The 16125-nt window shown below is 35.2% G+C and overlaps 1 protein-coding gene across 5 annotated transcripts in view; it reads left to right on the plus strand.

The window, feature by feature from the left end:
- The window catches only part of CTNNA2 (catenin alpha 2), a 1074738-nt gene that overhangs the window by 1022692 nt on the left and 35921 nt on the right, over positions 1-16125 (plus strand). For all 5 annotated transcript variants that reach the window (XM_045580946.1, XM_036435853.2, XM_045580945.1 and 2 more), the window contains 2 exons: positions 7708-7813; positions 11873-12007. In XM_045580946.1, the coding sequence (XP_045436902.1) occupies positions 7708-7813; positions 11873-12007 (241 nt within the window). The remainder of the gene's footprint in view (positions 1-7707; positions 7814-11872; positions 12008-16125) is intronic.

Below are 16125 nucleotides of genomic sequence, written 5' to 3' on the forward strand. Positions count from 1 at the left end.
ATTAAATACCTTCACATTTCTGTGCAACCATCAGCACCATCCATCTCTAGAAAATTTTCATCTTCCCCAACCGAAACTCTGTATTGAACTATTAATTCCCTGTTCTTCTCTCCACTCAGCCCCTGGTAACCTCAGTCTCCTCTCCACCTCTGTGAATTTGACTTCTCTAAGTATCTCATACAAGTGGAAACATATAGTATTTGTCTTTATGTGACTGGCTTATTTCACTTATCATAATGTCCTCAAGGTTTATCCATGTTTTAGATTGTGTAAGATTCTCATTCCTTTTTAAGGCTAAATATTTTATTGTTGGTACATATTGTATTTTGTTTATCCATTCATCCATTGTTGGGCATTTGGATTGATTCTACTTTTAGGCTATTGTGAATAATGCTGTGATGAATGCCGGTGTACAAATAACTCTTTGAGATTAAACATTGAATACTTTGGAGTATATACCCAGAAGTTGAATTGCTAGATCATATAGTAATTGTATGTTTAATTTTTTAAGGAACCACTGTACTGTTTCATATAATAGCTGCACCATTTTTCCTTCCCATCAATAGTGCACAAGATTCCAAATTCATCACACCCTTGCCAACCCTATTATTTATTTATTTATATTTAATTTTTTATTTTAAACTAGCATCTTAATGTGTGTGAGATTGTATCTCATTGTGGCATTTAAAAAATAATTACATTGTTCACAGTAATACAGATGTCCCCTATCTATCCCCCTTGTTCCCCTCTACTCAACCCCTGCCCTACCTCAGGGCTTCACCACATTATTGTCTGTGTTCGTGGGTTATGCATATATGTTCTTTGGTAAATCTCTTCTCATTGCCTCCTTTGTTAATCTGTCAGTCTAATCCATGTGTCCATTCCTTTGGACCTGTTTTGTTCATCTATTTAGTTCGTTAGATTCCGCATATAAGTGAGATCAAGTTATTTGCATTTCCCTAATGATTAGTGTTGCTGAACATCTTTTCATATGTTGATTAGCCATTGTGTATCTTCTTTGGGAAAATGTCTATTTAAGTCCTTTGCTTATTTTTTAATGAGGTTGATTACATTTTAGTTGCATCTCTGTATTCTGGACATTAACCCCTTGTCAGATATATGATTTGCAAATCTTTTCTGTAATTTTATAAATTACCTTTTTACTCTGTTGTGTCTTGTGATGCATAATGTTTTTATAAATTTGATAGACACCTGTTTTCCTTTTGTTGCCTGTGCTCTTGGTGTTATATCTCAGACATAGCCAAATCCAGTGTCATGAAGTTTCCCCTCTATATATCCTTGCAAGATTTTTATATTGTAATTTAGCTCTTATATTAAGGCCTGTATGCATTTCAAGCTAAATTTTGTACATGGTATAAGGTAATTGTCCCATTTCATTCTTTTGCCCATGGATATCCAGCTTTCCCAACATCATTTGTTGGAAGCACTGTCCTCTTCCTATTTAATGGCCTTGACACTCTTGTTCAAAATAATTATACCTGCCGAAACCTGTTTGGCTCAGTGGTAGAGCATCAGTCTGCGGACTGAAAGGTCCCAGGTTCGATTCCGGTCAAGGGCATGTACATTGGTTGTGGGCACATCCCCGGTGGGGGTTGTGCAAGAGGCAGCTGGTTGATGTTTCTCTCTCATGGACATTTCTAGCTCTCTATCTCTCTCCCTTCCTCTCTGTAAAAAATCAATAAAATATATTTTAAAAATAAATAAATAATTATACCATGCACATGAGGGTTTGTTTTTTTATTCTGTTCCATTGGCTTACATGTTTATCTTAATGCCCCAGTACTACACTGTTTTGATTATTGATGCTTAGTAGTAAGTCTATAAATCAAGGAAAGTGAGGCCCCATGCTATTATTTTCTAAGATTATTTGAGTATTCAGGATGCCTCGAGAATACATATAAACTTCAGGATGGATTTTTCTATTTTGGCAAAAGACACTATTGCAATTCTGAAAAGGATTACATCGATTGTTTGGGATAATATTCACATCTTAAAATTAAATTTTGACATCTTGATTAAAATTACATCTCTCTCTCTCTCTCTCTCTCTCTCTCTCTCTCTCTATATATATATATATATATATATGTATATATATTATATAGATAAATAGATAGATTAGATAGATATAGTCTTTACTCTTATTTCTGTGTTTATTTTAGCAACATTTTGTAATTTTAGTACACAAGTCTTTTGCCTCCTTGGTTAAGCTTATTCCTAAGTACTTTACTTTTTGATGTGATTACAAATGGGATTGAAATTGTATTGCTTTCTTAATTTCTCCTTCAGGTAATGTTTTGTTTGTGTATAGCAATACAGCTGATTTTTGTATGTTGATTTTGTATTATATCACTACTAAATTCATATATTCTAGTTGTTGTTTTGTAAGACTTAGGGTTTTTACATCTAAGATCATGTCTGTAAGCAAAGATCATTTTCTTTTTCCTTTCTGATATGGATACTTTTTAGTTATTTCTCTTGCTTAATTTCTTTAGCTAAGACTTCCAGTACTGTGTTGAATAGAAGTGACACCCTTGTCTTCTTCCTGACCTTAGAAGGAAAGCTTTAGCCTTTCACCAATTGAGTATGAAGCTTATTCCAGGTTTTTAAATTTTCACTTAAAATGAAATAAAATTGAAAAAAAATGTTTGACAGTTTCTTTTAAAACTAGAAGTGGATTTATCAAAGGATCCAGTAATTTCATTCTTGGGCATTTAGCCCAGAGAAATGAAAACTTAGGTTCACTTAAAAACCTATATACAAATATTTATAAAAATTTTATTTGTAATAGCCTAAAACTACAATCATACAAATGTCCGTCATTTGGGTAAATGGTTTGATTAAGTTTGGTATGTGTGTGTAATAGAATACTTTTCAGCAATAAATAGATTAAGTAATTTTGGAAAATCTTAAGAAAAATAATGCTGAGTGAAAAATATATGTATTGGTATCAATTCAACTGCATAATTCTATTGACATAACATTATTTAATAAAAAAAAAGTTACAGCAATGGAGTACACATGAGTGAGTACTATTCAGGGTTATCTAGGGTTGATTATCATTAGGAATGGGGTGAGTGGTATAGAGTTACTACAAGAGAGCCTTGTGTTCTGTGCCTCAGTTGTGGTAGGATTGACATATAGATACATATATGATATAATTTCCTATAACTCACACATATATACACATAAGTGCATGTATAACTGCTGAGATCTAAAGAATCCTTATGGATTTTACCAATGCCAGTTTCCTCATTTTGTTATTGTAATAAGTTATGCAAAATGTCAACTGGACTAATGGTGCATTGGACATCCCTACATAAATATCTTTGCAAGTTCCTACAAATAAATACTTCAAATGCGAAGTTAAAAATAGGAAAAGTTGAATAAAATTAAACTGAGTTTCTCCATCATATGAGCCACATTTTAAATGTTCTATAGTCACATGTGACTAGGGGCCACTATATTGGACAGTAAAGAATCATATATAGAATCTGTCCATCACTGCAAAAATTCTCTTGGATAGCACTGCTGTAGACACTATGATGTCTAAATGAGTTTTAGACTTTACTCCCAACCTACGCAGTAACATTAAAAGAAAATGCTACCCCTATTATGTAAGCTGAATTAGGGTCTTCTCTTTTAAAGGGACTGGTTATGACTCCACAGTTGTCACCCAGCTACTAATAAGTACTGCTGCACCACCTGGCAATGCAAACAGAATGAGTGATCTTAATCATCTATCCCACAAAATGATACAGCTGTCTTTTCTAGCCCTTTCCTCTTTTTTGTTCATGATGTGGGGAAAGTGGGTCATGTCAGTGATTCTGTACTCTTAAAAATCTGGGCTGCTAAGTTCCTTAGCAGCATCTTGCATGGTGCTTTGAACCATGTAGTAGATATTCGGGATTTTTGAGATTATTCAAATAATTTTTTTTAAAAAATTCTGACTCCTTAAGCAATGAGTGGGTACACCTGACTTTAAAATACTGATGAATGACTAGAATTTTTTATGTCAGTCAACTATCTTTTTTGTGCTATTTTTTCTATGTAATTATAATGCCTTCTGTATTTATATTTACATTTTAGGGTTTTTAAAAATATTTGTATATATTGTGAGATGCTTACTATAATAAGTCTAGTTAACATCACTTACCATAATAATATGGGCATTTTTTCTTGTAATGAAAATTTTTAAGATGTACTCTTATCTTTTAAATATATACTAGAATATTATTACATCTTAATGAGTTATTTTATAGCTGGGAGTTTTTAGTTTTTGACTCCCTTCTCTCATTTCACCAACATCCCTCACCTCAGATTTCCATCAATCTTTTCTCTGTATCCAGGAACTTAGGTTTTTGTTTGTTTTTTGTTTTTTTTCTTTTCTTTTTCCCCTCGAGGGGGCTTTTTAAATTGAGTTTATTGGGGTGACACTGGTTAAAAAATTATATAGCTTTTATGCACAATTCTATAACATCATCTGTACACTGTATTGTATATTCACCACCCCTAAATATTATGGAAGAGTTTAAATAGCATTCTGATTATCATCTTTTTAAAGGTTTAGTGAACCATCTGTATTTACTGTTTGTTTTATTTTTTTGTTTTTTGTTTTTATGAGCTTTTTCCAATAGCCTTATTTATTTCTTCCATGTAAACCAGAAAGTCAGTATTAGTAAATTATATATTCCTATAAAGTTATTTCATCCAGGTTTCAAATTTATTTTCTTGCATTTAAGAAAATTACTTTTATGATATTTTTAATTTTCCATTTTCTGAAGTTATTTCACTCTTATTTTTTACATTTGAATATTTGTTTTAAGTATTTTTCCTAATTGCAATCTAAGTATATTCCTACATCAGTTGTGCTTTAGTTCTTTTGAACTAGTTTTAGATTTATTTCCAGTGTTTTATTATTTTCTAATAATTTATGCTTTTTTGTAATTTTATTAGTTTCTTCCTATTTCCTTTTTTAATTTTTGAGATATTACTGAGTTCATTATCTCTTGCATGTTAATATCTGTAGTTAAAGTGATTTGTTTTCCTCTGAGATCACTGCTTTAGCCATCCCCATAGGAATGAAATATATAGAGCAGAAGAGAATACTCAGTTGTGATTCAGGACACAGAGGTTCCAGTCCTAAGTCTCTCTGCATAGCATTCTCTCTGCAGTGTCTTCTTGGGCATGTCAGTCACCTAGTTTTCATCCTTGTGTTTTAATTTCAGTGGAAAAAGAGTGTTTGATGTCCTCAAAACTTCTGTCTTGCTGTCCAGTTTTGTGACATGCATGCTTATTACCAGCTTATGACCTCAATAATTTGAATTGCATTTACAACATGAACTCTAAAGTTCTTAATAACAATCTCATAGTGAGTCTGTGAAGTGCAGCCTCTGATGTAATCACAGAGGACATGCTTCTCATCGCTCTTCTGGCTATGAGATGGGAGCCTGGGCCTCAAGCAAACTCAGTTCTCTATAAATTTTCTCCACTAACTTAGTACATTTTGTCAGAATCAATCAACTGTTGAAAGTTATCATGTAAGGTTTATGAAGAAGTTTCCCCCAAACCCTAGGAAGATCTTGCTAAAAACAAACACATAGGATGGTTAGTTATGAAAAATCAGGCAGAGTGCAGCTAGGTCTTTGGGACTGGTTAAGATGAAGCCAAAAAATAACAACAAATGTGTCAAAATAAAATTGCAAAATAAATATAAGGTCTGAGAGTTACACAGAAATATATAATAATAAGAACATCATTAAAATAAAAAGAACATCATTAAACAGTGAGAGATTCTGCCTCTAAAATTCTTTTAAAGTAATGTGTTTTTATTGATTCCAGAGAAGAAGGGAGAGAGGGAGAAACATGAATGAGAGAGAATCATTGATTGTCTCCTGCATGCCCCACACTGGGGATCAAGCCCACAACCTGGGCATGTGCCCTGACTGGGAATCACACCGTTACCTCCTGGTTCATAGGCTAATGCTCAACCACTGAGCCACGCCAGCTGGGCTAACATTCCCTTTAAAAGGGTAAAACCAAAATATGAAAAAGTTTCTTTAGAGATAATTTAAAAAATAGTGTTAAGAGAATAGAAGCCAGATTATCACAGGATCTTTAACTCATACATATTACATAAAGTTTACATATGAAATCCTTGCCTATATTTAAATATAAAAAATAGCAAGTGAAAAAAGTCTAGTGTCCTTTGTGGAAGAGTTAATGTTAACACAGCAAAATAAAATATCTTAAGTTTTAAATTTCCCTATGTGTGTGTTTAAGGTTTGACACGAAAATAATATATTTTAATTTTAGCTACTAATGTAAAAAAATGTTGCAGAATATAAACTAGAAGGGAAACTGAACAAAATGTCCTTCATTTACATTAATTCAAAATTTTCTATGTTATATTATTATGTAACAATCATTGCTCATTCTGAATAACCTTATGTGTTCAAAATAAATCACATCTAAGTTTTGTCCTCATTTCATCACATTTCTAACTGTATTAATTTAGTTTTGTAGCCTTAAAATGCATTTAATTCAGCCAGTATGGCTCAGTGATTGAACAACCCAGGAACCAAGAGGTCCTGGGTTAGGTTCTCAGTCAGAGCACATGGCTGGGTTGTAGGCTTGATCCCCAGTAGGGGGTTGTGGGAGGCAACTGACCAATGATGTTTCTATCTCATCAATGCTTATCTCTCTATCCCTCTCCCTTCCTCGCTCTCTAAAAATCAATTAAAACATCCAATTTCTTTAAAATGCCTTGATTTTCAGATGCATCTAAGGAGACCAGGCTTAGTAGCAAAGCTAAAAGAAAAAAAGAAAAAATATATTTAATCTATTATTTATATCAAGAAAAAAAAAAACAAGATATGTGCTATATTTTGTTTAAATATTTCTGATGCAGCACAGCTTTCTTTTTCTTCATGGTAAATATTTAAAAGAAGTGTAATATTAAATAATGCACCTAATTGAAAACCTCATGTGAAAATATTGGGACAATGGTTTGGAAGCATAAAGACACCTACTGTCACTCAGTGTTTTATCTGTTCCCTCATAAATCCTTCCCAGGAGCATGGATGCCAAACCAAAGTCTGAAATTCTGGCTGAACAGTTCCCCATTGTGTACAAGAGACAGTTGTTACTCAGAGTGCCAAAGTGGACTTAACAATATGATAATAGTGTATGGCATGGTATAAAAGACAATGCAAGGGCATTTATTTTAGCTAGTATCTCATTTAAATTTAGAATTTATTGTGGCTTGTATGGACTTAGTTGAGTTCATGACTTTTAGTCTGTTTTTCTCCTTTCTAAAATTGGAATGATGATACTTACTAGGGTTGCAATATAAGGTAGTGCATACAACAGCACAGGCACATGGTAAGCATTTCAATATTAAATTCCCATTGCCTTGTGGTAATCACCCTTTTTTAGTGGAACACTGTGTAAACTATGTAAATTCATGAAAAGAATTAAATGTGAACCTACACATCTAAATAGGGATATTTCCTAAAGATTAATAGAAGTAGATTATTAATGTGGAAATTGAAATGAATCAAGAATACATTCTTCTAACATGACCAAAGAGACAAATACAAAAACAGGGTCTTAGGCAAACAGTATGGTTGGTTTGTCTATTTCAAGTCATACAATGAACTTTTAATTACGTTGTATATGTTGTTTCAGAGGCAAAGGCCCACTGAAAAATACATCTGATGTCATTAATGCTGCTAAGAAAATTGCCGAAGCAGGTTCTCGAATGGACAAATTAGCCCGTGCCGTGGCTGATCAGGTAATATAAGAGGGAAGAATCCTGGATTAGCACTTGGGTTCTGTTATGGGTTTTATCCACCCTACAAAATGCTGAAGAATGAATTGTACAAAATCACTAACGTTTCATAAACTGGCCTCTAACTCTGCTGAGACTGAGCTGATAGAGAAGGTGTGTTCAGTTCAGGAGTGACTCCTAAGGCCTATAATGAGCTGAAATCTGGAAGTTCTCAAGTACGGTTCATTGGGAGAGGAGAGCACTCACTACCGCCTGGAGAGTCGTGGAGTCTCCCAGCCACCCTCATTCAGAAATGCAGTCACACTGAATAAGGGAGAGGGAAAAGAAAGATGTCTGCATCTTGTTATCGAACACTGATCTCATTGTACTGATGCTCTTCATAATTCATAATTATTTGTGAATGTACAAATGAGACTAATCTGCACAATCGAGAACCTCCAGATTCCAGCAGCATTTTCATCCAGACTCAGAGGCATCAGAGATAAATGGAATTCTATTTTGTACTTTCAGAGCAAAAGAAGATACACATTAGAATGATTCTTAATCTCACCTTTAATGTTTGAGTTGATTTCCTTTTCACATTTTTTCCCCCCATTTTATCTGGCTAGAATTGGAACTCTAAAATCCTGTTGTAAATATGTTTTGGTGCAGTAATGTTCCCTTCCCTATAAGGGTACTTTAGGCTATAGACTTTGCCAGATAAACGGATCCTCATTTCTTTAGTAACAGTAGATTACAGTTTGAACCATTTTAAAAGGAGAATGTCTTTAAATATAAGATTCTGAAATGGTAATACTATATCCACTATTATTTACATGGAGACATTATGAACATGAATCTGCTTACTCTAGACTACAGCACAATGGCGTTCTCCAGAGACATGGTACAGGATTGCTTCCTCCTCCATAGTCTTCTATTATTTTGGGGTTGATTATAGTTTTACTCCTCTAATCCTGAATATTAGGCTGTCCCTCTAAATACAATCTTCACCCAAGATTCTTAAATATTTTAAGAAAAATACATTATTAAAGTATTAAGATTAAATTTAAAATAAGCTAATATGTTATCTCATTTTATTTTATTGTCTCAATATATTGTCTCAGCTAATTCAAGGGAATATTTTTGCTTGCTTTTGAATTTTTGAGAAACACTTAATATTAGTAAAGCTAATTCATTAAGTACTAATATAATTTGAGACACCTTTCTGTTGAATGGAGACGAGACCACCCAAGAGGCAGAGACCCCTACCCGGGAAATAACTCCAACTAGTCAATTGCGGAGTCAAATTACAAACTTTATTGCAGATTCGAATCTGGGCTGCCGCTGCGCAACAGCGCGGGCCAGGAGCAGCAGCAGCCTTTACAAAGCAGTCTCCTTTTAAGCACTCTTCAAACAAGCACATTCCAAACAAGGGGGGTGGAGGTCCACGGGGCTGAAGCTGATTAGTTTCTATATTGCTTAACCTTGTGGTTGCATGCATCGGCCAGATGGCCTAATCTCCCTTCTTGGTTTGTTCTGCTATCTTAGCCTTGACTAACCCAGACTGTTGATTTGGCCTTCAGCCTTGACTAATCCAGACTGTTGATTTGGCCTTCAGGTCCAGGAGAGGGAGGGAGTAGCAACTTTCTACCCTCCAGGCAAGGTCAGTTATTTTCCACTCCTCACTTTCAAATTTGTAGGGTTTGAGGACCAAACCATTACTGGATCAGTAATTTCAGGACAGTATCAACTGCTAGGCTTCCTGAAATTTGAAGCATAATTTGAGTTTCTTTCTACAGAGTTCTATATACATTCCAGAAAGTTCACATAAAAAAGAGAGGCAATGGACTTACTTGAAAATGTGCATGCATGCATGCACGCAAACAAATAAAAATGCACCAAGAAGGAATGCCATGTCTCCTGCCCAATGCCCCTCTCCCTCCCCTTGCAAATGCTGAGGTGGGGAGGATGAGTAGAGTGATCAGAGATTGGTGGGTGGCCCTTAAAATGGTTTTATTAGGACAGTCTTCTTCCTGGGAGTGAAAGTGAATGAAGTTTGGATGGCTTTTCCATTTTATTCTGAATCTCAATGGCTAAATCTGTGTCTCATGTTTAGGCTAATTGAGCTCAATATTTTTATTTTTATTCTTGTTTTTTTATTTTGCATTTTTGCAACTTGAAGTATAGCCCAAAACAATTTTGGTATCTGCAAAATGACACACAAATCCCAGGATTCTAGATGTCTTTTGATATTGTGACAAAGTATTTAATGCTACTTAATGATGACTTTCAAAGAGACAGATAAAGGTGGACATAACCCTCTGTTTGTGGCATTCTTACTGTCATAAGTGGTGAAGAAATTTGCAATTTCCCCCCCTCATTCTTTTGTCTGAATTGGACATTTATTTCTCAAATTATCCTATTTCCATGAAGTAAGACTTATTTTTCTTGTTTCATCTTGCCTTTATTTGTGCTTTAAATGCTTCAGTTTAAATAACAGAATAGAACGAAAAGTACTGAGGAACAAATTGATTGCCTTTATTTTGCCTGAAAATATTTTTATGAAGATTTGAGATATGCACGCAATATAAACTTTTTACGGACTATTGCATTTTTAATTACTGTTCCATTAGATAAAACTTTCAGTTTAATTTGCTGCAAGGTATTTATATCAAAAGACTAGTCAGCCCTCTAGGGAGATATCATTTTAAAGTTAATTCCTTTCAGTAGATGGGTCTCTGGAGTAGGATAAATATTACAGAATTAAATACTTTTAGAAAGCTAAAAAACAGTTTCTGTAGGTTTCTTTCTTGATAACTACAGTTAGTGGGAAGGGAGGGAAATGCTATAATGATAAGTGTTATATACAAAAGAGACCCCTTTGTCATTTATTCAATAAGTGATTATGTCAAAATCACTGGCTTCTCAGTACTAATGAAAATTATTTTCCTTGAGCATCAAGGAAACAATTGGAGTTCTTTTTCTCATACTCTTAGTGTAATTAAGATACTTCACTGTGGCCTGCAGGTGTTTATTTCTTACAATGTTTCGTCAAGGATCTTGTGATTATATGTTTTTTACAAGTGTCAAATTGGACCAGAACATTGGAATGGCCTGGAGAATCTCCAACTGAACTTTTGAAAGAGGACTTTATTTCAATGACTGGATAGCCATTGGCTCCTCCGAAATGCCTCAGGGAGCCTTGTAAATGTCCTTGGAAATGTTCATCTAAGCTCAGTGTATTCGATGGACATCCGCCTGTTTAAGTCGCAGATAATTCAAAACCCCTGGTTATAGTTGACTCTGGCACATCCAGAGTCTGGGATCTATTGTTTCTCTTATAAGTGTTTCAATTGGTATCAACTTCGTTCTCTTTCTCACATCTGTTTCTCTCACAGTGGTCTTTTCAGTGTTTTTGCTTAAAGGAAAAACTGTTTATCATGTTGATAAAATTTTGATAAATATGAAAATCCAAAAGGTGTAATAGTTTTTTTTTTCCTTCATGAATGGTGCATTTCTTAAAAAAACAAACAAACAACAAAAAAACTAAAGGAAACAAGTGACTTTCCCTTCCAACTAATTGAATTGAAGCTCTGCCCTTTTCTATGGCAGAGATTCTCACAGAGTCATTTCCTTCTAGCATGTGCTACTTTGGTTGTTTGTATTAAAATAATGTGCACATAGTAAACATTGAAGGAGCCACTAGGTATAAAAATGGTAAAAACTTAGTTTCTTAACAGTTTTGAAGACAACTGATAAAATACCCAGAAACATGCTCAGAAGTCCCAATAAGACTTGCTGAAAGATCTTTACTATTCTCTTGGTAGAATTCTGTTCAAGTCCAACTAACTCTTCTAAACTATTGGCTCTGGTATTCCTAACATGCTATAGAAAGAATTTAAATGAAATGGATATAATGAAAGTATATGACACCGAAACCTTTTCTTCTCACCACAGCTTTCATGGCAGAGATTCTCACAGAGTGATTTCCTTTCATGGCAGAGATTCTCACAGAGTGATTTCCACGTGTTTGAAACTGAAGAGTGCGTACTAACTGAGATCACTGTTTTACCTGTTTTATAGTGTCCTGATTCAGCATGTAAGCAGGATTTATTAGCCTATCTTCAGCGAATTGCCTTGTATTGCCACCAGCTTAATATCTGCAGCAAGGTGAAGGCGGAAGTGCAGAACCTGGGAGGAGAGCTCATTGTGTCAGGGGTAAGCTGGGACGTGGGCTTCACGATTTCAGTTCCCACTGTTGTACCTCCAGGCGAGAACTCTTGGCAACAGTACTGCTAAAAAAACACCACACTGCAGTGATTCATAGGAAGGTAGTTTTAAAATAAATGTTATCACCATTATTCCAGACCTTACAATAACTCACAAAGAGCGATTTGATTTTCCAATTACCCCGTGTTTATACTAGCCTTGTAAAATCTCCATTATTCACAAGAAACTAATTTCATAGTCTGCAAACTCATTGCCAAGCTGTGACTATTATAATTATTTGGGGCTTTGGTATGTTTACTCATTGTGAGTTGACATCCCTTTGTTAACCCAAGTAATTTTCATTCAGGAGCCAGCCTCTCTATGTGTGGATTGTGTTCACATGTTAGAGATGATAAAAACAATGGAAATTCATTCATCAGGTTCCAATGCATACTAGGTTTTCAGTAACTATTAAAAGCCACGATGTTTGAATGTAATCCAGGTTGATGTGCTGTTGCCAAAAACTAACATAGTTTTCAAACACTAACAATTATATATATATATATTTTTTACTTAATCACTTCCATGTTTCCCTTCTCATGAAAATATAAGTATCTGATTCATTTCATGAAATGCAAAGAAATAAGTTCAGTGAATAGAAGGATCATGACTTCTTGGCAAGATTTTCAAATGTATGTGTTGAGGTTCTTCATCTTTGATTCTTCTCCCCCCTCACTGAGTCGCTCTCTTTTAACAAAAGTTGCCATCTCTGGTTTTAAACTATTTGCAATCCTGAAGCGTGGCTCTACCACCTTTAGTTCTTTTCCCAGTCAACCATGATGCTGCCTTTTGAAGTGTGGCATTACCAGGAACATAACCTTATCAACGTAGGAAATGCCTTGCGAAAATCACATTGGTCACAAAGCTCAACCCACCCCCCCCAAGCCATTAAAAAAAACAAAATCATCAATTTGACCCTCTGATAAAAATACGTGGAAAAAAATCATTTTTGAATCCAATTATTTCCTATATTGCCCGAGTTGCAGAAAACATAGCTGGGAAAAGAACTGATCTGGCTTGCATGGAGGTGTCATCTGGAAAGCCTGGTCCATGCAATCCCACCTAGAGCCTACTAAATTGGCTATTTTGTGCCTCTTTCCAAAGCATAGTCACCTCTTTGCATTTCCAAAATGATCCTGCTTGAACATTCTTCAGCAACCAAGTGCAATCTGTCTTGCAATGTGTCCCTTTCTGCCAAGTTGGTAACTACCAAGATTCTCTCTGCCAAGAAGTGAGTCAACAAAACATTGCATATCCCTTGCTTCCTTTCTTCTCTTCAGCCTCAATGGTATAGTTTCCCATACCATTCAGCTTTCATGTCCATCTGTATATAGTACATGTGGAACTGAGTCCTTTTTGTTTAGCTTGCCTTGTGTGCTTTCATTTGTCATGTTCCAAATCTTATTATTTACATGGATGCACAAAAGCATCTTTTGTGGATCTCAGACTCCACAGCTTCATCTGGACAATATTTTCCTGGCAGAGTTGCTCTCCATCATCCTCTCAGTACCCATTATTCATCACTGCCTCCAGAGCTTCATTTCCATTGTCTTCCTCATTGAGATGTATCCCGAAACATCATTGGCTTTTATCATTTGCACTGTTGGCATCTGCAAAGGTGTTTGAGATGGAGAAATGGCCCATTTCCTTCTTTGAGTCTTATTGGCAAAGAACAGAAAACCTTGCATGGGAGAAGGCTTCTATTAGAGGAATGTTATACAACTTTATAATAATTCTGAGTCAAATGCATTATAAGGGTTTGCTATGTGTTGCTTGGTTATGGGCCCACTCTTGGCCTCCTCACGATTTTTTTCAAGCTTGATTGCTATTTGGTACCATACCTGCTGTCCATAGTCCGCTGTCTTTGCCACTTCTGCCTCCACCTTAGTCTGCATCTCCTTCACTGATGGCGAATGGAGAAAAAAGTCAATATGTTTATTTTGCAAAATAGCCCCAATTGACTGCCTTCAAAGTTTTGAAAGCGTCAAGACTGTGACAATCTTTAAATGATTTTGCTAAGGAAGTGCATTCATGCTTTGGGCTCCATTTGTTTTGTTGTCTGGCATGACAAAGTTTGCTATATTTTTAAGGAGAAGCAACTATAGTGTAATGCATAATAAATGAAGACAAATAGTTAAACTTTTCTTGCTTTTCCCCTATGTTTATGTACATGGGATCAAAGCTGTGGTTTCTTCTCTGAAATATATGAAAGCCCCCAGTAAGATATATTTGTTGGAAGTCCAACTTTCTCCTAAAACAGAAGAGATTTGGACAGATGATTTCCATTTTGCCAAGAAAATGATTTGAATTTTAAAACTCAGAGCCATTTTTTTTTCAGTCTTCTGCTGGCATGATGAACATAAAATGTACATGTGCATAATAATATACCACGTTAGTATGTGATGTTTTGTGTGATTCTGTGGAGACACTGGGAAAGGCCTCTTCTGTTGTATCTTCCTTTTGTGTGAGAGGTAGATTTAGAAAATTCAATAGGTCTTGGGTGGAAAATGGGAGCAAATGCTCTTCCTGAGTCATGATGGGGAACTAGAATAAAATAAAGCAATTAGGATGTATGCTGGCATATGCTCATTCACACAACTGCTGTCTAAGAAGCACCATTAGTCTTCTGGCTGGCAATCAAGTTTTTAAATTCATTGGCTTAAACCTTTCTCAACAGCCAAATGGTCCCATTCTTATTAAATCTCAAAGTAGGAGATGCATTTGGGAGCCAATTCAGCTCAACTGGGTTGCAAGGGATGACAATAAAGTGGGAAAATAATTAAAAATAAGTAGAGTGATAGCCCTAGCTGGTATGACTCGGTGGGTAGAGTGTAAGCCCACTGACTGAAGGGTCCTAAGTTTGATTCCTGCCAAGGGCACATACCTTAGTTGAAGACTCAATCCCCAGCCCTGGTTGGGGCATATGTGGGAGGCAACCAATCAATGTGCCTTTCTCACATCAATGTTTCTCTCTCTGTCTCTTACTCTCCCTTCCACTCTCTCTAAAAAAGTCAATGGAAAAATGTCCCCTGGTGAGGATTAACAACAACAAAAAGAGTAGAGTGATAGAGATATTAAAGACATAAAGGCCAGAAGATGAAATAATCTCTTAGTTTATAAACTGGCTTTGTGTGCTTAGTTTGGTGTTTGCTTATTATTATGTCTCTTAATCCAGCTGACATGCATTTTGGGAAAAGAAATGTTTAAAAAAAAAAAAAAAAAGAGGGAAGGAATGAGGGAAGTGGCATGAAAGAAGGAAGAAGAGAAAACAAAGGAAAGAGAAACATAATGATAGTATATCATACAGTAGTTTCATGTAGGTAAGAGCTATTAAACATGACAGCATTATATTCACCATGGGAGAAAATTTGAACCAAAATGTTTCAAGTATGTAAATACATTTTGAATACAAATAAGTTCCAATGCCATGATATGGAAATTACCTGTATATTTGATTGTCATTTTTGTAATTAATTTTTGTTGACTAGATTTCAGAGGACTTAATGGGTTCTTTTACATTTAAAAACAAAGAGGTACACAAAGTTCTGGAGAAATCAAAAGCCCATTCTAAAACCTTCATTTATCTTTAGCTACCAAACAATTTATACTTTATTCATTATTCTGAATAAATAAGAAACACTGATGTAGGATTTTAGAACACAGAATGCTGAACATCCATCAGCATTCTGATAAAACTGAAATATTCCACTTAAAAAAAAAAAAGGTTCAAATACAACAGGAGCCCCATTATAACAACAAAGCCAGAACACAAGAGCAATATCCCTGATCTGGTCAGGAGTTTGATCAGAGAAGGAGGGACTTTAATATAAATTAGTGATAACTCCACAAGAAAATACTAAAAATTTAATTGCATACACATGTCCTTTTTTTCAGAAAAAATGTTTTTAGTGATTATTTAGAGAGGAAGGGGGAGGACATATATATATGAAGAGAAACATCGATTGGTTGCCTCCCATTTGCCCCCTGACCAGGGACTGAACCTGCAACCTGGGTATATGCCCAGTATGACTGGGAATCGAACCAACAGCAACCCTCCAGGGCATGGG

The sequence above is a fragment of the Pipistrellus kuhlii genome, unplaced genomic scaffold (assembly GCF_014108245.1).
Source record: "Pipistrellus kuhlii isolate mPipKuh1 unplaced genomic scaffold, mPipKuh1.p scaffold_m20_p_13, whole genome shotgun sequence".
Taxonomy (NCBI): Eukaryota; Metazoa; Chordata; class Mammalia; order Chiroptera; family Vespertilionidae; genus Pipistrellus; species Pipistrellus kuhlii.